The sequence below is a fragment of the Plecotus auritus genome (genome assembly GCF_963455305.1).
Source record: "Plecotus auritus genome assembly, chromosome: 2".
Classification (NCBI taxonomy): Eukaryota; Metazoa; Chordata; class Mammalia; order Chiroptera; family Vespertilionidae; genus Plecotus; species Plecotus auritus.
The window spans coordinates 163963939-163985076 of record NC_137771.1 but is presented as its reverse complement, the minus strand read 5'-3'; the positions used below and the strand labels follow the sequence as shown (position 1 = coordinate 163985076).

General features: G+C 38.1%; 1 protein-coding gene across 2 annotated transcripts in view; it reads left to right on the top strand.

The window, feature by feature from the left end:
- The first annotated feature begins 16512 nt into the window (after positions 1-16512).
- The window catches only part of LSAMP (limbic system associated membrane protein), a 672385-nt gene continuing 667759 nt past the window's right edge, over positions 16513-21138 (top strand). For both annotated transcript variants that reach the window (XM_080658065.1, XM_080658064.1), the window contains exon 1: positions 16513-17056. In XM_080658065.1, coding sequence (XP_080514191.1) covers positions 16902-17056 — 155 coding nt within the window. In that variant the 5' untranslated portion in view covers positions 16513-16901. The remainder of the gene's footprint in view (positions 17057-21138) is intronic.

Here is a 21138-nt window from a genome sequence, read left to right as displayed (position 1 = left end):
AAAAGCAACTTGTGCATGTGTCTGCCTTATCCACTAGAGTGTGATATTCTTGAGAACAAGGACTTTATCTATTTCAAAATATGTCCCCAGCTCTGAGCATAATATTTGCCTCCTTCTTTTGTTCTTTTTGTCAAAAGTAAATATTTACTGTTTTAATCTTCAAACACTCCTAATCAAGTGTGCTTGGTAACTGGAAACTAAATCGGAAATTAAGGAACAAAACACAGAAGCAAATGTTGGGGTCTCTGAAGGAAGAATGCACAATGCAAAGTGGTAAGGGGTTATAAATTTATTAGGTCATCTGGATACCAAATGGTCTGAGCCCCAAAATGGCACCAGCACCCAAAGATGGGAGTCAAAGGTTTATAAAGGACTCTAGGTGGGAATTTTCTGGGCAGAGAATTCTCTGTGCAGGTCCAGATCGTAGGAAGGTCCAGAGGGGAGAGACAATGGTTTTAGCAAGTGGAATGTGGTCTAAGTGAAAGGGAATGTCCATTGTGAAGTGTCCTATAGGTGAGTTCCCAGGGGAGGGGTATGGATTCAATTATTTGATCAAACCTAGCAGTCTTCAGTATGCATATTAGATAATTTTTAAACTTTCAACTCCTTTTTTTATGGCCCAGTGTAGGACATGGAGTAAAATGTGAGGATGAAGGGGAAAGATGAGATAGTCTTAAAAAGAGATTAAAGGGTGCAAATAATGGAAATTTTAGGAATGGAACCTAACTGAATATGAATCAGAACAGTAGGGAAGGTGGGAGGAAAAGTGGAAACAGAAAGAGGGCAAAGACAGATGTTATATGTTTAAAAAAAAAGAAGGCAAACCCTATATGAATGACCCCCGCCCAAAACTTCCCCACCAAACAAAATATGTCATAGTTTAGACTGCAAGGTTTAGACATATAGCATAGGTTAAATGACCTTCCATAATCTTTCATGAAATACATAACCAAACTCGATGGCTAGCCCTTCTTTGTCTTGTCCTCAAAGGTCTTATTCACATAATCCAAAATTGTAGCCTTCTCTAAATAATCTATGTATATTCTTACAGAAAGAGATGTAATAGTTCATACATTTCCCAGTGACAAATCTTAAGAGAAGTGAACAGATCATTAACTGAAGCAGCACCCACTTAAGAAATTTCAGATAGTCTCTGATGCCTTTAACAGAATAGCTCTAAATGGATGAGAAATGTTATCTTTACACAGGAAGATAGCAGAAGGTTCCTATAGGTCCTGAGAAGTTATGTACTGTTTTGTTTGTTTCAGAATAAGACTTAATGGGAGATGTAGGTGCCAGTGTTATTTTGTCTTTCAAGGAAGTGATTAATTTCATCTAGGTTATTGAATTTGTGTCCATAGGCTGGTGTTGCTTCTGAAAAATTATACGTGGCCCACCCCCACTATCTTACAAAGAACTTATTAAAGTTAGGTCCTTATGTACTTTGCAAACATTCCAGATGAATTAAAACAAAGGTAAGATGAAGCATAAAGATAAAATTCTTAGTCCCACTATATAATCTGAGGGGTATGGTTTCACCCAACTGATTTAAATGAAATTGTACCATTTCTGCAAACCCCTGTGAGCACTCATTACCATTAAGCACTGCACTAGGCACCATGCATTCAAAGGCAAATAGGCTGTGCTTCCTATCCTTAAGAACTTCATGATGTAGTGGTAATAGTCCATCACCAGCTCAGAGAAGTAAACATATTTGCAAAGAACTCTGATATGTTTGACAATTGTGCTACCCAAATGATTCAAGTGTTCACAAGGAGGATAAAGCAATGAGTATTGCCTGAAATGGGTCAGGGAGAAGGAAGCGATGGTGTTTGAACTGGGTCTTAATTAAGGAGTAAGAATTTGCTACATAAAGAAAAGTTGGAGGCAAGAAGGGTGGGAAGAAGGTAGGGTTAATTTCCCCGAAAATAGACTAATCAAAAGTACACACATACACATACCTGTGCACATAGCATATATCTTCCCCTATGCCTGTCTGTCAGCATAGTTCAGAGTTCTGAACTGAGAATAAGAAGTGCTTTTTCATCCTGGCTCTGCTAGGATTTATTGTGTGATCTTGAGCAAGACCTCTAAAATATCTCGGGATCTTAGTTAATCCATTGATTAAATTAAGGGGTCTAGATTGTATGAAAGCTAGGTCTACATCCAATGGGGGGGGGGGGGGGGAATGAGAGATACAGTTAAGCCTGTTTGATCTAAAACTCATGATTTAGGGAATAAAATAATAGTTTATGAGATACGATCTAAGCTATCATATTTTTTTATTTAATAAAGGAAAAACATTTTAGACTCATTATTAGGAAAAATAATTGTAAATTATGTATTTCTTTGCCATTTGCTAACAGAATTCTTAGGATATAAATTTGACATTTTTCTTTAAAAATTAATGACACCTTTCTTTTCCTAAATTTCAGATAAGAAAAGGCACTGCTAACAGCATATTGGCATATAGTACTAAAATACTCTGTCTGGCTCTGCCTAGGAAAGTAGAGATGATAAAGAATAAGTGTCGTACACAGCGCCAAGTTCCAAATGACAGCGAGAATTTAATGACTGGAAATATGATGGAGATGTACCAAATCTTCCGTTCATATCTGAAAATCTGTAGGATTTGCATTTGTCAAGTATGAACACTTGAGCTCACAAACTACTTACAATACCAAAGATAGCACCAGGCACTTTATCCTTCCTTCTGCAAGCATCTCTCATAGAGTTGGAGCTCAAGTTTTCAATCTTCAGTTCTCTCGTACCTCATTTGCCCCATCTGAAAGCACCACAAACAAAATTAAAAGCAAACTTGAAAGTTAAACTCTGCCAATTATATAGTTAAGTTTTAGTTGATTTAATGAGTTATTGTTTAAATTACTAACTGGTTAATAATAAGTTTAATAAGTCACCAACTGTCCAGTTGTTGGTATATTTGTGGTAGACATATTTTTGCACATGTGTGTCTCTATGTGTTTGTATGGGTGGAGGGGTGATAGTCTATATCTTTTCAAATTGCATTTAAATGTTTCTTGGTTTTTAGCACTGAATAATATTCCAATATCTGGATATATCACAGTTTATCAAGTCACTTGCCCAAGGACATTTTTGTTTGTTCTAATTTTTGACAATTATGAATAAAACTGCTACAAACAAAAAAATAAATGTTTCTTGGTTAATGATAATTTAGTGCTGGTTATCAAAAGTGACTTTTTCACTTGTAAAATGCTTACATGATATCAGAATTTCAAACCATATTTGCAAATTGGAGTAACTACTGTGAAGTGGCATTTTAGGAAACAGATTCTATTTCAGTTGTTTACTAGAAAAAAAAAATCAAACATGTATTTAAATCATTCCCTTCATAAAGGTCCATCATCTGCTAATGATGAAGTTAGTGCCTGTGATGTTAGAATTTCTCTTGGGAACATGGAAGTCCCATTATACATGTAGCAATCATCTCTCTATTCATCTGTTGATGAATCTCTGGAATCATCTGTTGAATTAGTGGCAGGCTTAATGGGACTTTGGATAAGATATAGGGGTGCATTTGGAGAGGAGACCACCCTCTTTTCCTCAGGGTGTTTATCATCTCATTGCATACATAAGGATGTCCTTTGTTTACCCTGAGTCCTAATTATTCTTTGATATTGATCAAAACCACTTAGTGATGAATGTAGGCAGCACTCTTCCTTCTATTTAAAGGTCTTGAATGTCTATTATTGTTTTTATGTTTATTATCTTCATACCTGACATTTATAACATCTTTCTTCCAAAGAGCTTTCAGGAGTGCAATAGGATGTCAAATGAAGACAAACGAATATGAAAGCACTTTGTGTTCTACAGATGAAAGGAGATTCATACTGTACCTGCTGCTTTCCGGGAACACACTCCTTGATTCTTCCTTGTTTTCTAGTTCCAACACGGCAAACCCTACCCAAAGTGCAGGTCTTAGGCTCTGCTCAATCTGTCAAATACACACACACACACCTACATTTCAACTCTCACCTTGACCCCGATGACTCCACAAACTTTATTTTACTACAGGTCCATATTTATAACTGTCTTGTGTACATTTCTTCTTTAATATTTAAACAAATCTAACATTCCCAACATAAAGCTCATTATTTATTTATCAATAGAAAAACTATTTTATAACTTTATTTGATATTCAAAATGCATTTTGAAATGTACAGGGTTTTTTTTTTTTTTAATGGCCTGGCCCCAGTTAGGAATAGATTAGCATAAAGAAAGGTATAAGAAGCTCAAGGGCAGAGGATTATGATGAATAATCAAATCCAGTGAGCATAGCCTGAAATATTTTGGACTCTGAGAGTTTGAGGGTGAGATCTAGTGAGAGCTAGTAAAAGCAAGTTAAGGGTTATATTAAGCAGAAATTTAGGGCACTCAAACTTTAGTAAGTAAAGTCCACTTCACCTCAGGTGTTAGGTTTATTATGTTCCAAAGTGTGTATCACATTTTTAGAGAGTGGACATTAGCAAATAATTAATACTAATTTATTAATGAGTAATTAAAATATAAGCATCAATACTGAAAAGATCAGATGGTTTCTTTTTGAAATTTTAACTTTCTTAATTATGCACATCTGGGAAATGCATACAGATTGTGCTAATGCAGCCAAATTCATCAACAAACACTCTCTCCAGTAGCAGTAGCTAACCAAATGGCAAGCCTGATGCTTGGGAAGGATTAGTTACTCCCTCTCACATTTCCCCAAACACTCCGCTCTGCTGTTTCAATTCTCTAATCTCTATCAGTAATTATCCACTCCTCAGAAACCCAAGGGGGATCACAAGACTCATCTTGCATATCTTTCTTTTATTCATTTCATATATTCAATCATCAATTCCATTTGACTCTTCCTTTGCATCTCTGATATACTTCTTTATCCTCATGATGAGTTCATTATCTATGAAGCCTGAGTTACTAAGACCATATCCTCACTCCATTTTATAAAGTGCCACACCAAATGTCACTTTCAAGAACTTGCACAAGAAAATAAAACACTCTTGTTAACTAGTGCATTAAGTTTAGATCTCCCTTTTTGGTCTTTTAAAATGCTTTATAAACCATGTCCATTTTCTGCATCTATATAAGTTTTCTACTACTCCCTAGCATGTACCCTTTTGGTTTGGGGGCACTTTCTTGCCTGTCCCAAGATGTTGCATCCTAAGTCAGCATTTATCCCTCTTGTTGACCATTATGAACTTTACTCCACACTCATTTCCAACTGTTAACATCCCAGATATCTTTAAGGTCTCCATCCTCTAGGCCTCTCCTCTCAGATTTACTAGTAAGTCACAGCTCAGCTACCATGTGGGTACTTGCACAGTTCATACTCATTGTCATTGTCCAACTATTTGCATCTCTTTCAAGGCTGTGCATTCTTTGTGAGCAGGGATCTTTCCCTGGGCTACTCTGTGACCTCAGTGCCTAGTGTCCTGACTGACACATAGAAGATTGAAGTGATTTCCACATGTTTGCATTTCTCTGCATTTAAAGCTATTTTCAGACTTAATTGCATACTGGTTTTGAGTCATTCACTAATTTATTAATTTTCTTTTGCTAGCAAGATTAAAATTTCATATTACAGAGCAATATTTTTATAGAGACCATACTGAATGGTTCCCACAGATCTTTCAGAGTAAGTACCATATTCCAAAATAAGTGATCAGTACATTTTTGTTATTTAATTAAATTAACAAATATTATTGCTAATAAATATCACAAACCAAAAATAATGTAAATCAAATTAGTAGGAGTGGAAAAACATTACAAATCATCACTTATTGTTGTTCCTTAATAGCAAGGTGGACACTTTTGTCTCAAGAAAAATCATCTTGCTTAGTCACTTTATGAATTGAAACAGGTACCGGCATTAGATGGTTTCACATCAGCTGATGAATAAAAATGTCCTATTTTAGGAAATAATTGATCACATTGCAAGTTGTCCTTTGCTTCCTTTTTTTTTTTTTTTTCCTTATTGCCTACTAAAGGTCCGGTGCACAAAATTTATGCATTCGGGGTGGGGAGGTCCCTCAGCCTGGCCTGTACCCTCTCGCAGTCTGGGAGCCCTCAGGAGATGTCTGACTGATGGCTTAGGCCTGCTCTCCATGGGGAGTAGACCTAAGCTGGCAGTTGGACATCCTTAGCACTGCCACGGAGGTGGGAGATGCTCCCGCCACCGCCACTGCACTCGCCAGCCATGAGCCTGGCTCCTTCATTGAGCATCTGCCCCCTGGTGGTCAGTGTGCAGCATAGCGACTGGTTGTTCTGCTGTTCAGTCAATTTTCATCTTAGCCTTTTATTATATAGGACTAGAGGCCCAATGCATGCAATCTGTGCAAGGGGCTCATCCCTTGCAGCCACGGTGGCTTGCCTCGGTGGCTTAGCTGTGGCGGCTTGCCTTAGCCCTTGCAGCCCCGGCTTCATCTGGAAGGTCATCCAGAAGGTTGTCCAGAAAAATGTCTAGAAGGTCGTTCAGCTGTCCAGTCTAATTAGCATATTACACTTTTATTATTATAAATGTTGACTCACACTTCCCTTGTTCACTTAGTGCTGTCAAAATTCAAATCTTTCCACCTGGTTATCATGTTCTCTATCCTTCTACCTCCACAAACTGACCTTATATCCAAGCTAGATGTTTCCTAGATCAAAGCTCTACCTATAACCTATTTTTCCTGAAACAGTGAATAGTCCTCATATTTGGTCATTTTCATTGCTTTCAAACATCACAAAAAAGCTTCTAAAGTACTGATTCTATCCTAAAATCAATACTTTGTCATGCTTTTTGCAAGAGAAAAAGAGAACACCATTGAAGAAAAAGACTCTAATTTTGATTTTGCTACTGAAAATAATAACTGTGTGAAAGTTTTAACTGATAAATTATTGTTGGAAATATTTACTAAGTGTTTAGGAAATTGTCTATATTTTTGAATTGTTAATTGTCTATATTTGTTTATGTGTACATGTATGTATTGTATAATATTTCACTATATTCTTATTTTTTATTGACCACTATGTATTTCTTGTACAAAAAGTTTTTTAGTAGGCACAATGTGTTGAGTTGATGGTCTAAGTTGAGTTTTCTTGAGTGTGTGTGGGGGGAGGGGTAGAATGAGGTATGATTTAATGGGTTAAAATCATGTAGATTATTATTTTTTTTATTTTAATTTTAGAAGTCTTAAAGTACTTTCAAAAATTTTGGCCCAAAGGCCTTTATCTAATGTCAGTAAGAAACAAAAATTGCAAAAGGACTCTTCCATTTAAAAATGCCATTTTTACACATTTTCCCTATTAGAAAATTACTGGGTTTAGGAAACTCTTCTTGTATAATGTTCATTATCTCTTCAGAGGTTGGTATTTACAAGTCACTCCCACATAAGTATAAATTATTTTAATCAGCTTTGTGTTTCTTCTGCTAAGAGAGAATGGGACTATCCATCATGAATGGAGATAACTGGAGAGTAGTATGTCAGGTGAATAGCCAGAGAGCTGTAGTAGACTGTCTATGGAGGTCATTAAGGAAGAAGAAAAGAGAATCCCATCCAAGGCAGTCAGAAGGTGAGGAGTTCCACTCCAGATCTGCTGACACAATGTATAATACTCTGGCATCCCTGAAAATCAAATCAAACCTTGCCTATGATTCTAGAGCTTCAGGTGATATAATAGCATAGCTATATTCAAACAGGCAATTGGGGTTGGTCTTGCCCTTATTTTCCATTTGTCTAACTGATGTATATTTGTTTGTTTGTTTGTTTTCTTACTTGCTTAAAAATTTAAACATAGCTATGGATTATTTTGAAGCAATGTAGATTAGCTTTAGAGAAGTAGGCATTTATTATTGGATATTTCTATTTGTACTATTACTCTGGTTTAAAAAGATCCATGATACCTCAATGTGCAACCAGCAGAGGGAGACAAGTTCAGATTATATTTCTTCTTAGAACATAGTAGAATCAGTTAAATGCTATGTGCACATATATTTTTAAAAACAAAATGAGGTTTGCATTATTGACTAATATGTCACTTGATCAATGCTATATTTACATATTGAATTTTCAAAGGGATATGAGAGAAAGCAAAAAAAAAAAAACAGAAGGAAAAACATGGGAGAAAAATCTTGATTTGGGGGCTTAGTTTATTACAGAATTCAGAGACAACATCCTACGAAGATTGTCATATTCCTGTTACAGCTTCCTGAGCATGTCCATCTGGAGGTACAGGCTATTTGGGTACCAATTTAGGAACCAACCCAGAATTCTAAAAGTAGAATTTTCAAATTTTCTTTGAAATAGCTTTTTTTTTATGTGCCTCAGGCATGAAACAGCTCTGGTCACCAACACAGGCATCAAGCTAGGATGAACTAAGGACTGTACATCTGCTTTGCCCATGATTGATATAAGAGCAACACCACCAATCAGGTGTCTCCTTGCCCATTGCCAGGGGGTTGAAATAACTTTTTAACTCTGCTTTTCTATTTTAGCAGCCTGGTCTTTGAGGAAAAAGAAATATATATATTTCAGAGAGAGAGAGAGAGAGAGAGAGAGAGAGAGAGAGAGAGAGAGAACTGTTGTGTCCTTCCTGCTCCTTCAACTTTTATACCCAGTTAATTGACAAGTCCCATCAGTCCCCCTGTGAAATTCCTCTAAGTCTTCGCCTTTTTTCTCTTTCCACTGTCATTGCCCTGTTGCCGGCTTTTGTCATCTCTTGCCTATACTATTTCAGAAGCATTGTAACTGGTCTTCCCTGACTTTGACTTGCCCCAGCTCATCTCCACTACATTGCCAGTTAGTTACCTTTTTTAAAACACAGGCCTGATTATGTCACTGGCTTACTAAAAACTTTTAAAAGCTCCCTTTTGCATTCAAAATAAAGCCAAACTCATTAATATGCCTGTCAAAACCCTCACTGCCCCCAACTTACAAAAAACAGTCATTTTCCATTCTAACTTTTCCCCATCTCTACCCCCACATCCTTTTCCACAACTTACCTCCACTGCTAATATAAAGTCTCCAGGAAGGAGTTAATTTCTCATCATTATTAGAAAGCAGTAGTGTACATAATCAACGATCTTTATCTTTTTCTCATTATGTCACCAACAACTTTTTTAATCTTCTAATTAGTTTTTTTTTCTTCTAACCTCCGATTTTCCATTGCCAAAATAATCTCCCTAAGATGTCAGTATCTCACTTCACTATCTAAGGTAGCCTCTGTGAGATGATAAGTGTGATTCTTCATGCAGAAATTTAGGATTCTCAATTATGCAGTCTCTCCTCCAACCTTCTCTCTCTCCTCCCTACTGCTAGTCAGGTAAGTCTTCATCCAGTTCCATTGCTTCAGGCTGGGTCTCATGATTATGCTTTGTATCCTTTGCATAAGATGTTGCCTTTCTCCATTGTCTTTTTACATATCTTCTATTGGCTTCAAGAAATCTCTTTTTTGATTACCTTTTCTAAACTACCTTTATGTTTTGGTTCTGCTTCTTTCTAATTTAGTCCTCAATCACTCACTGGCCCATCTTATTATCTGTCTCATATGCATTCATCTTATGCCTCCATCTTGTTTTTGAGCTCCTGTGTTCCTAAGAACAAGTACTCTGGATTTTATTATTTTGTAGTACTGCTCAGCAACAGAGAGGTTTGGGCATATGTGTTGATTAATTTTGGTTCTGCTCTGTAATGGAGAGCAGGTTTGAAATTCCTGCCCTATAATTGTACAAAGACGATGTTTGGTCCTTCTTGAAGAGGGGCTTTGAATGACATACTCCTCATTAGATTTCATGAGGTCAGCGTGTCAATTTTATGCCTTATTGTTTCCCCAGAGCTTAGTACAGTGCCTGTCATATGCTAAGTCTCAAAAATATTAATTATTTGAATGAATTGTTTTATACATGGCAACATGAGACACATTTTTGAATCCTCTTTCTCTTATGTAGACAATATCCCTACATTCATGACTAACAGAAAAGAGGGCTGAAAATAGGAAAGGGGATACTTTTAAGCAGGCAAACTTCTGGGGCCCTTTGAGTAATATGATGAGCTAACAATAGATTTGCGCTGAAACTCAATGTTTTCAGTAAACTCTTGAGAAAACATATTAGTGTTATTTACATAATTTATAGCCTCAAGATATGTAAGTAGGCATTCTATTTAGATTTACCAGGGTAATTACTGCCTGCTAAATAAATATGTAAGAAAATATTTGGTAAATTCTAGCAATTAGTGTCAGCTCATCTTGTGAAACACTTCTTAATCTGTAACAAAGCACTCTCTTATAATTACATTTAATTAACCTGTAATAAACATATTAAAGGACTAGAGGCCTGGTGCTTGAAATTTGTGCATGTGGGGGCATCCCTCAGCCCAGCCTGCACCCTCTTCAATCTAGGACCCCTTGAGGGATGTCCGACTGCCAGGATTGGGCCTAAACCGGCAGTCGGACATCCCTCTTGCAATCCAGGACCGCTGACTCCTAAGCACTCACCTGTCTGCCTGCCTGATCACCCCTAACCACTCTGCCTGCCTACCTGATTGCCCCTAACCGCCTCTGCTTGCCTGTCTGATCACCCCTAAACCCTCTGTCTGCCTGCCTGATCACCCTTCACCCCTCTGCCTGCCTGCCTGATCACCCCTAACTGCCTCTGCCTCAGCCCCCACCACCGTGGCTTTGTTTGGAAGGACGTCTGGAAGACGTCTGGTCTATCCAGTCTAATTAGTATATTGCCCTTTTATTAGTATAGATAAATGAAGTTATATTTGAATAACACATTATTTTTTTTCTGAATATATGGTATAAATGGTGTTCTACTTGTCATTTTGTCACCTTTTATTTGATGAGGGTTGGCTTTCTGCAAGGGAACACCAGCATTGAACTAGTACAGTAAGAAAGAATGCTGGTATGTGGAAAACATTGATCACCTGTGAGAGAACATGGGTCTTTCCATCATGAACAAGTCTAGTTAACTCAATCATCTCCATTTCCATTGTTGTCTCCCCTTTCCCCAATCCAAGCCTGTTACCACTGGATGACTAAGATTTTCTTCTATTTGTCTCCTTGTTTCTACTATCATTCTACAATCTATTCTCCATGTGTTATTCAGAGCAATCTTTCTAAAATGTAAATCAGATTATGCCAATTCCTTAATTAAAATATTTTATGTACCATTTAAGTCACTAGAATAAAATCTAAATTCCTTACTTTGGAATCTCTTTATTATGACCCCTCCGCAATTTCTAATTTCATCTGCTTTTTCCAACTACCTCCCACAACATACACACAAACTCCATTTTAGGGGTATTATTCGTGTTTAGATTCCTAGTGTGTGACATACCTATTCCTGCTTCAAGACTTTTGCACATGCTATTTCTTTGATCTGGAAAGATCTTTTTACAGATATTTGCATGACTGCCTTCTTAGATTTCAGGATATATGTTTTCCTCACCACACTTCCAGGCCATTTTCTCTGTATCATACACATTTTTTTGTCTATAACCATTACTTTCCAAAATAATCTTAATATGTATTTATTTGTTTCATGTCTATTTCTGCCTCAAGAATGTAAGTTCTAGCCTGGCCAGTGTGGCTCAGTGGTTGAGTGTCAACCTATGAACCAGAAAGTCACAAGTGGATTCCTGGTCATGGCACATGCCCTAGTGATGGGCTCGATCCCCAGTGGGGGTCCTGTAGGAGGCAGCCAATCAATGATTATCTCTCATCATTGAGGATTCTATCTCTCCCTCTCCCTTCCTCTCTGAGATTAAAAAACAAACAAACAAACAAACAAAAAAGACCACGTTTTTTTGTGTGTTTTTTTTTTTAAGAATAGATAGTGTCTTGATTCACTACCATATCAATTAAAGTATATTGAGTGATTCAACCTACATGGGCATGTCAGTTTATGGATTGTTTACCTGCCTTCTTTCTTCCTCATTTCTCTTTGGACTATTTTTTTTTCATGGTAGGAATCCAAGTCACTACAGCAACCATAAATAGAGGATATAGATATAATGACCTGATTACTTGCTTGTATTAACCTCTTGCTATAATGAGGATGTTACTACCTCCATCTTTCCAGATGTTGCAATATTCTTCCCATATGTGAGGATTAAAAAGTACAGCAGCAATGTAGATGCAGCATTAATTAGCAATGGCCACCTCCTTGTACATGGTGGCAGAGTGGGCAGTCTATAAAAGAGGAAGGTACAAGGGCTAATGAATATGATGTTTAAGAAATAAGTCTTAAGCAGCTCAAGAATTAAAGAGCTTTTAAAAACTTGGACAGATCTAAGCACTGATACCTACCAAAACAGAGTGAGTGAACAAAGAAGCAGTAGACCAATATGATAACAATGAATCACAAAGGCATGAACTAAAAACAAACCATAAAAGAGCAATTTCAATTGTGCAGAGCATGGATTGAGTGTTTTGCATTCCTGAGGGTTCTATAGTAAGGATTTGAACAATATTTAATTGACTTGTAGCTGATAGATTTTGTTAGGCTGTGGGATACATGTGAATGAAGCTACTTTATTCAAAGGAGCCACATTCCAAAGAAATTCACACAAAATAGTGCCATGCTTATTCACATAAACTGAGATACTTGAACATTGTTAAATTAGGTGAAATCATTGAGAATGTCATAGCAGGAATCCTAAGGAGAAGTATTAACAATTCTGTATTTCTGGTTCATATGGAAATTCTAATACCACTTATGAAAGTAAAATACAGGCATGGCATTATTATGATTAAGACCTTATAACTGTAGAGATGTAGAGGGGTATACTAATAATATTACAGACAAGTTTAGCATAAAATGTAAGCTGTGTAGCTAAATTAGCTTTATATTCCAGGCTGCATCTGGATTTCCTGTGAGCCTATTACCTTACAAAGCTAACAGGAGAATAAACCTTCCATGCTTCTTAGGGTGCTCAGACATTAGCCAGTCTTTGTTTTTCCCTGCAGCATTTGTCCCTGGAGAGTGCCCAAATCTTCTAAAGCCTCTTTTAGAATGGCAGTATGTTATTTTAAAGTAGTAGTTAAGATCATCTTACTTGGGCGATGATGGCTGTTTCCCATGGCTAACAGCCATACTTGCCTCACAAATAACCTGAAAGTATGTTCATTTTTGCCAGCCCTCTTGGAAGAATGTCTATAGTGGTTTACAGAAAAATAGCTTGTATAAATTTCAGTAACTCACCTACTTGTTTCTTTCTCTATGTTTCTTAGGAAAGCAAACAGAGGAGTTAATATTGGAGCAGTTTTGGGGAATGACCATTAGGATGAGATAAGTTACTCCATATATAGTGACTATTTAATTAACTAGACTTTATTAGATTCTATTAGAGAAGAGAAAACTAGGAAGGTTCCTTAAGGGAGTGCAAAGGGGAAGAGTTCTGAGAGGCATAAAGTTAAAGTTGATATTATACCCACAAATAGATTTATTATTTTGGAAATGATGAGATAGCCATGTCATGGACAGTCAATCATTTCTCTATTCATATGCTGTATATATTATACAGTGTCCCCTCTGTGCCAACGGTTGGGTTTAAAAGTTGTATTTGAAGTGCCACCTGGATGTAAATGATAAATATTAAATAATTAACTTACATAATAAACTTCATGATTTTGAAATTGTTCAGAAATCCAGTCTGAATTATGAAATAGTCTAAATTACAGCATTTTTAAAATGTAGTCTTTTTATGTATTCCAGAGCACACAGTAAGTCAATTTAGTTTAATAAAAGTCAGCAAGAATTGGACTTTATTTATTGAAATTATTTTTAAAAACTTTAATTACATTATTTGATTTTTTTAGACAAAATGTACTTATGATTTTATCCTCTTAAGAAGGTTAGGCATGTCTATTCTGTTACAATCCTGATTAACTTAATACATCCTTTTCTCAGGATGATTGTATAGACAAGCTCCAGATCTGATTGCTTTGCTATATACATTCCACATTCCCACTACTTTGGTATGAATTATTTTGTACTCTAGTATGTTAAACTTTATGCTTCATCCTAGGACAAGACAAGTCCTCCCGGTGACTTAAGATTACTGGTATAGGCATTAGTCAACCACCATGCACAAATATCTCTTACAAATATTATGCTACCACCCCACCATACTTCCTCCTTGCCTGAAAAAAAACATATTTCTCTCTTCATTCAAAACGTAGTCCTCTGATACAAGAGGATACTCTTATTCTTGACATATCTGATCCATCCCTTCAGAGTCTCTAGTTACCATTGGGGGTAGAAGGTCATACCATTCATCTAGCATCATCAATGGAAATAGATGCCCTAGTAGCCCCAGTCCTTTGTGTCTTTCTTTTCTTCCTCCTGACATTGGAGACACACCAACCTCCCAAAGAAGATATTACATCAAAGCCTTTGTCTAGCCAGCCCTTCATCTCTAAACCTCAGAAGAAACCTGTGGGGATTTTTCAAGCCTATTGGCAGTGGTGGGTGGAGGTGGGTGCTCTTTTCCCTGCAATCTTGGCAGAGACTTATATAATTTGCATCTCCACTTGGCACTTGAAGCTAATTTTCCCACTGATATTGGTAACTGCAGATTTTTTTTTTTAATTCAGCTAATCACATAACCATTTTTTTTCTGTGGAAAAATGCATTCCAACTTTTGACCATCTGAGTTAAAATTAATGGTGAAACATCATTGGCATATTATCCAGGGACTGCTTATCAGCCCCAATATAGAACAGCTCAATTTATATAAATGCAATGTGTAGTACAAAGAAAAATGAACTCCATCAATCTTGAATTTTTGACAATTCTGTTCCTGATCCTTCAAATTCTTAAAAAAGTAGTAGGTTTTCCTTTTTTCTCCCTCTCATAATCTAAAATAGTGTATCTACCTTTTAAATTGATAAAATGTAGTAAATTCTTTGACTATTCTGTGGAGACAAGGCAGGTGTCAGTATAGTAAGTGCCTCCGTATGTCTTGTATTCTTGAGGGCTTGAGAAGAATTCCTAAACATTTCAGATATCCTTGGCTAATCATTTGTGTAAGAAAGAGTGGTGGCATAATTCATGTGTGTGTGTGTACTTGTATGTAATTCAATATTTAGGGAAAGATATATAAGAAACTAGAAATATTTGTTGCTTCCAAACTGGGGAAATGGGTTGCCTAAAACAGGCATAGAGAAGATAATTACAGTTCACTCTATAGCATTCTGTACCACTTCATTTTTTGCAGCATGTGGGTGTCTTAACTATTCAAATAAATTTTAAAAACAAAACTAGAGGTCATTGGCTGGCCCATTTTGTACCCTCAGCGTCAGTTCTGAGGGAGATATCTAATAAACACTTTGAGGCTCCCACAAGAGTGACTAATAGCTTTAGCCCTGGTGGCCTTATCACTTGGCTTGACTCTTTGAGTAGAAGGAATAACAAATGATGGGAAACTGTCTGCCATTTACTGGAGTGCTGTATGCAGCCTTAATGTCACCCTGTAAATGACAAGCCTTCTGATACAAATCGCCTTCCTCGCTTATGAACATTTCAAGAAGAAAGTGCCAGTAGATACTTGGGTAGCCACAGCAGCATGAAGTTGAAACAACAATCCTTAATACTGTCCTTCCTGTGTGGGACTGCATGAGGGTTTCCTGGAGAGTGAGGTTGATTTAGGGATCAGGGATCAGCTGCTGAGGCTGGCCCCAGTGGAAAAGACAAACCAAGCATTCACACCCCAGACCACTCAATACCAGCATTGTCTCCAATCCATCTTTCATAAGGGGGCTCTAAGAGGGGGATGGGATAAGGGAAGGAGAGAAAAGAAACCTTTTTAATCCTGTAAGTGAAAAGGCAGGAGAGAGGCAAGGGGGAACAAGATATACACATGAAAAGTCAGTTGCCAGGAATGTTTAACTTTGAAATCAACTCTGGCTTTTAATTTTAGCCTCCGTTGTCAATTTTATTCTCTGTTTTACATTCCTCATCCCATCTTTCAGCACAAGTCTCCTTTGACCCCCCATGCTTTTCTGCCCTTCTCTATTTCACTCCCTTCCTCTGTAAAGGTTTGCCTTCTCTTCTTCTCATCTCCTTTTCCTCCTTTTCTCACTCTTCCTCTCCTTTCCTGGACTCGTGCTCCCATTCTTTTATAGCCTGAGTCTCTCTCCTTGTCCCTTTCTCTTGCACAGTATCTCCAAGCTCCATTCCCTCTTCTTAAGGAAATCAGCCAGACCTCGAATGGAGCTGTTGTCCTGACAACCTAAAGGTGCATCAGGCTTTCATTGAGGCTGGCGCTGCTCAAGCGGGCAGTTGTGCGAAGCAAGGGACCACGCCAAGGGGCGGGCAGTGGGAGTGACGTGGAGGGGCTGTTGAAATCTGTGGGGGCAGGGGGAGGTGCTGAGCCCAGAGAGGGAGGGACTGGAGAGAGAAACAGGAAAGGGAGGAGGGGGGAGAGAGGCTCTGGGCTGCTGCAGCTGCTGTGTGGGTTTCTTTACACTCCCTGCTGCCACCCGCCCGCCCGGGAAAGTGGGTTACAGAGGGAAGGAGCTCAACTCAGACAGACACTGGCAAAGGAGCATCCAGCTCCGAATAGACTGGAGAACACCCTCCGTTGGCAGCCTTCTCTTCATCTTTTCTAGAGGGTTTTATATCTCCCTTTTGAAATTTTGTTCCTTTGACTTTCACCCCCTTTGCTTGGGTTTTATGAGTGCTTTGTTAAGTCTTAGAGGGAAAAGAGACTGAGGAGGGAGAGGGACAGAGAGAGGCAAAGTGGAAAGGACCACAAACTGGCTGAGCCATTCTGCCTTTGCTGTTGATGAAAGCCCTCTGTTGGTGAAACCCCCTCGGCTCAGCAGCGCACGCACACACCCTCCAGAGTACAGGACCCTCACCTCGCGTGGCCACCATGGTCGGCAGAGTTCAGCCTGATCGGAAACAGTTGCCGCTGGTCCTACTGAGATTGCTCTGCCTTCTTCCCACAGGACTGCCTGTTCGCAGCGTGGATTTTAATCGAGGCACGGACAACATCACCGTGAGGCAGGGGGACACGGCCATCCTCAGGTAGGGCTTTCCGGCAACTTTTCTACTATGTGTGTGTGTGTGTGTGTGTGGTGTGTGTATGTGTATGTTGTGTGTGCGCCCGTGTCTGTGTGATCTCCTTGAACTCCAGCTCCTCATGCTGCAGGCGCGTGTGTGTGTGTGTGTGTGTGTGTGTGTCCCTGTGTGTGTGTCTTTCACTGACTGGCTGAGGTATCTGCCAACAAATTTCAAGGGAATTCCTTGGTCCCTACTAAGGACCAGCAGGGTTGATTAAATGTTGTTTGGTTCTGAGGACCTTGTTTCACTAAGAAAGGCTGGCTTCCCCTCCGGTGTTAATGACTTCTGGACAGTATTCTTGCTTTTGCAATTGCAGATGCTTTGCGCTTCAGAGTTTTGTTGGGGTTCCTTAATTGGAAAAGAAGAGTTGTTGAATTATGGCTCTGAGAGAGTGGTACACAGTACTGCATTCTCCGTGGTGTGCATGCCCGCGCACGCGTGCACACGTGTGTGTGTGTGTGTGTGTGTGTGTGTGTGTGTGTAAGCACATCAGGGCTCCCCTCTACTCAGCAGGAGTCCTATAGGAGACTTGATGTAAGCATCTTCTAATTGACATTGAGGCAATAAATCAATCTTAGAACTTTGGTTAATTACTGAGCCTTTTCTGGAATGTGGATAGAAATCAACAAAAGAATAAAGAGATGAACAAGGAGAAAATAATAGAACGTGCCAAATTGCAGATATTTAAGAATAGGAGTGTTAAGCACAGAGGTTAGGGGAGACTTAACCTGGCATGAAATTGATATTTCAAGTTGGTTACTGACCTCCAAGTCTTATCGCTGTGCAGTTCTGCCAAACTCTGAAATATAACTTGGGATTGAAATTTGGAAAGGAAGAGTCCCAAATCCTTGGTAGTTTGACCCCTGTAAGGGACAGTGAGCTAGAGAAACTTGAATAGAACCTAACCATAATTCTAGTTCTAAAAAGCTTCAAGCTTCTTTTTCTGTATTTCTCTTCTTTCTAACCCCCTACACCTCCTGTACATACCCCTTGTCCTTTTTCCTAGCTTTCCTTGAATTTCCATCAGATTCTAATAAAAAATTTTTAAAAAAAGAAGAAAAAGAATGAAAGAAACTGTTCTCCTTAGAGAGCCTTTAAAATCTCATTTCCTCCAAATAAAATGACCCAGTGTCAGTTTGTCTATCTAGCTAATGTTGCTTGTTGTGGCAATAAAAACCCCAGTATACAATAGCAAATAAACCTCTAATCTGTGTGCAAGGAGCTGATAGTGCATAAACCCTGGGGCATCAGGGAGCAGTTCTGTAGCAGAGCTGCCTACAGCAGCAAAGTTTTCTTTCCTTTTCTCAGAAATAAATTTGGTTGGCTGTCACAGTCCTGCTTTGGGATCTCTAGCCTTGTTAGAGAGGAGTGTGTGTGTGTGTGTGTGTGTGTGTTGCTGCAGATGTAAAAACTCAGGAATTCCTAATGTGTAAGTACTCCTTCATTTCCTGAGCATTGGATGATTATGAATCCCAATGATCCTACTATCCAAAGCAGATTTTCTCTTTCAGCTCTCCAGCCTTGTAAACCTGCCTGCATGATTTATCCATATGGAGTAATAAGATTTATAGAGTAATTTATCTGTTTGCAGAGGGATTTGGACATGATGCAGATAATGTTTTTCCAAACACATAAGCGTGCTGTCTTCACTGCTAGCTTTATACTCCCTGACATCATTAACCCTTTGCTAATAAAGCAGTGTGTATAAATGTATGCCATCCCTAGAAATATTTTTTGGCTGATTAAAAGATTGAGTATGGGAGAAGTGAATACCCTGGATGTCCAAGTTTTTATTTAAATGTGCACGAACTTTGTAAAGTCTTCCTACATCAGCAACACCTATATCCTGAGTGAAGAGTTATATATGCCTTGAAATGTTAATTCAGAAAGAAAAAGAAAGTCTTATACTTCCATATACTATATGCATAGAAGTCTGTGTCTATGAGAGCCAGTCTCACTGCGTACATATCTATATATAGTATACACTTTGCTTTTGTGTATCTACAGCTCAAAAGAAATGGAGTTTTTAAGCTGTACACTTTAGTAGACATTACAGTGTGAACTGGGGGTAGTGAGAAAAGAGAATAAATATAGAAGCAGTTATTCCCGGGAAAAGGGAAGATAGACTCACAGAGCATGCAAAGTAGGCACCTGTGTGAGTCTGTTGCTTCCCCAGACCTCTCACCTCATGTGCACTCCTTTTTATTTCCCTTGCCTTGGACAAGGCTTTATTTCTGGGTTGGTGGAGCTTGATCAGAAGTAACGAGAGAGAGAGTTCCCTTTGTTTTTTCAGCTGACCTTCTTCTCAATCTCTTTAACTGAATCCAGTAAGCTTTGTGGGTCAGTTTCCTGGTGAAGAATGGTACTCTTGCTTTCTGTTTACAAGTACAGCCTGGGAAAAGCTTGCTTCTACTTTGTGACATTTTACTGAGAGCATGCGCTTCCAGGGAGGAGAGGAAGGAGAAACTGATTCATTGGAAGCCACAGTGGATGTTTGGCACTGTGAAAGTGAAGTGGCAAGTGGGGGGGATCCTCCCTCAGTGAGTGTGTGGCCCTGAATAATCTGAAATGACATCACGAGGCCAGGGTGGTTGGTCATTCTGGTGGCCCAGTGACAGAAGGTTGGCCAACCGTGTCCCTAAAACATTTAGCTTTACTACCTTATATCCATGAAATGAATGTTTCTTTTGTAAATTGATGCTCATTTTTGTATAATTATCCTATTTGATATAAATATGCATCTTGCTAGGAAAATGTACACTAGTCTTGGGGTCTTGTTCTGTACTTTCTATCTTTTGGAGGGGAAAAAAAAAGTATAGAATGAAGGTAACAAAACCAGATGGAAAGAGAGATACTCTCATGTATGTAAATCTAACCTTGTTGTTTCCTAGAGAAGATTGTAAAACTTTATTGAGTCCTTTATGAGATTATTCAAGAGCTGAGGAAAACCACAAAACCATCCTTTATCTCCAAGGCAAAGAATCAAAGCAGTAGCACCTGGGGATACTTCCAAGGCTTTCTGAATCAGCATTTGTGTTTGTATTTGTATGAGCAGTGAAGTATGAAATGCACTTATTCACAGGACTTCATTTGTGGGAGTCTCGGGTATATTTTTCGGAACAAAGCCCACCTGCCTCACTGCCACCCCCTATCAGTGTAGGAGTTCATCAGTTACTGGATGAGATTCTACCACTAATCTTTCCAACCCTCTCTCCTTGCACACAGGCACCCATACAGATTCAGTTCCTGGTTTATCTTGGCAGGTTGAAACTATGTAGCTCTCTTGATAAGTCAAGGGAAAAGTAGAAATAGATAATGTTCCAATCCAATCTTTAAAATTTAATTTTCATCTCACAGAGTATATTTTCAGTATCAACAGCATATATTTTTAAGATAACTATAAAATACTTGATCTCAATGTATTTTTAAGGTAACTTAGTCAAAATTATAAACACATGTATATCTGAATATATAGCATGAGTACATAAATGGTAAAATGCAGGTGCTTCACACTATTGTGACGTTAAATATTCTAAATTTGAGGTATTGAAATTTTATTTATTTCACGATTCTGACTCTATTTGATGTTTGTGGGAAATTATAATACTTCCTATGGTGATAACATTTTTCTCATTTAAATGTAAATGTACCTAATAAGTGTTAGCTGTAAGAAACTTAATATCTAAGTTTATGATAGTTAAATTTTTTAAGTTTTCAAAAATTTAGGTATTTTTCCCCTTCATGTTTCTACATTAAGGGACAAAAGAAGAATCAACACAAAAGATGTGATTAATTGACCATAAAATGTAAACGTTTTATGAACATTTCAAGGGGAAAAAAATGGTTTCCTTCTATAAGGCATCTGGAATACCTACAATCACTAAGAAAGTGTCAACACTCAAACTAACTCCTGACGCAATGTGGTTTTCTGTAACTTATAATTCTCTATGTGAAAACAAACTTTGTGAGCATGGGTCTATAGAGAGAACTTGAAACAATTATAAGGTTTTTTGTTTTTATAACTACATCACTAAAGGTAATCAAAA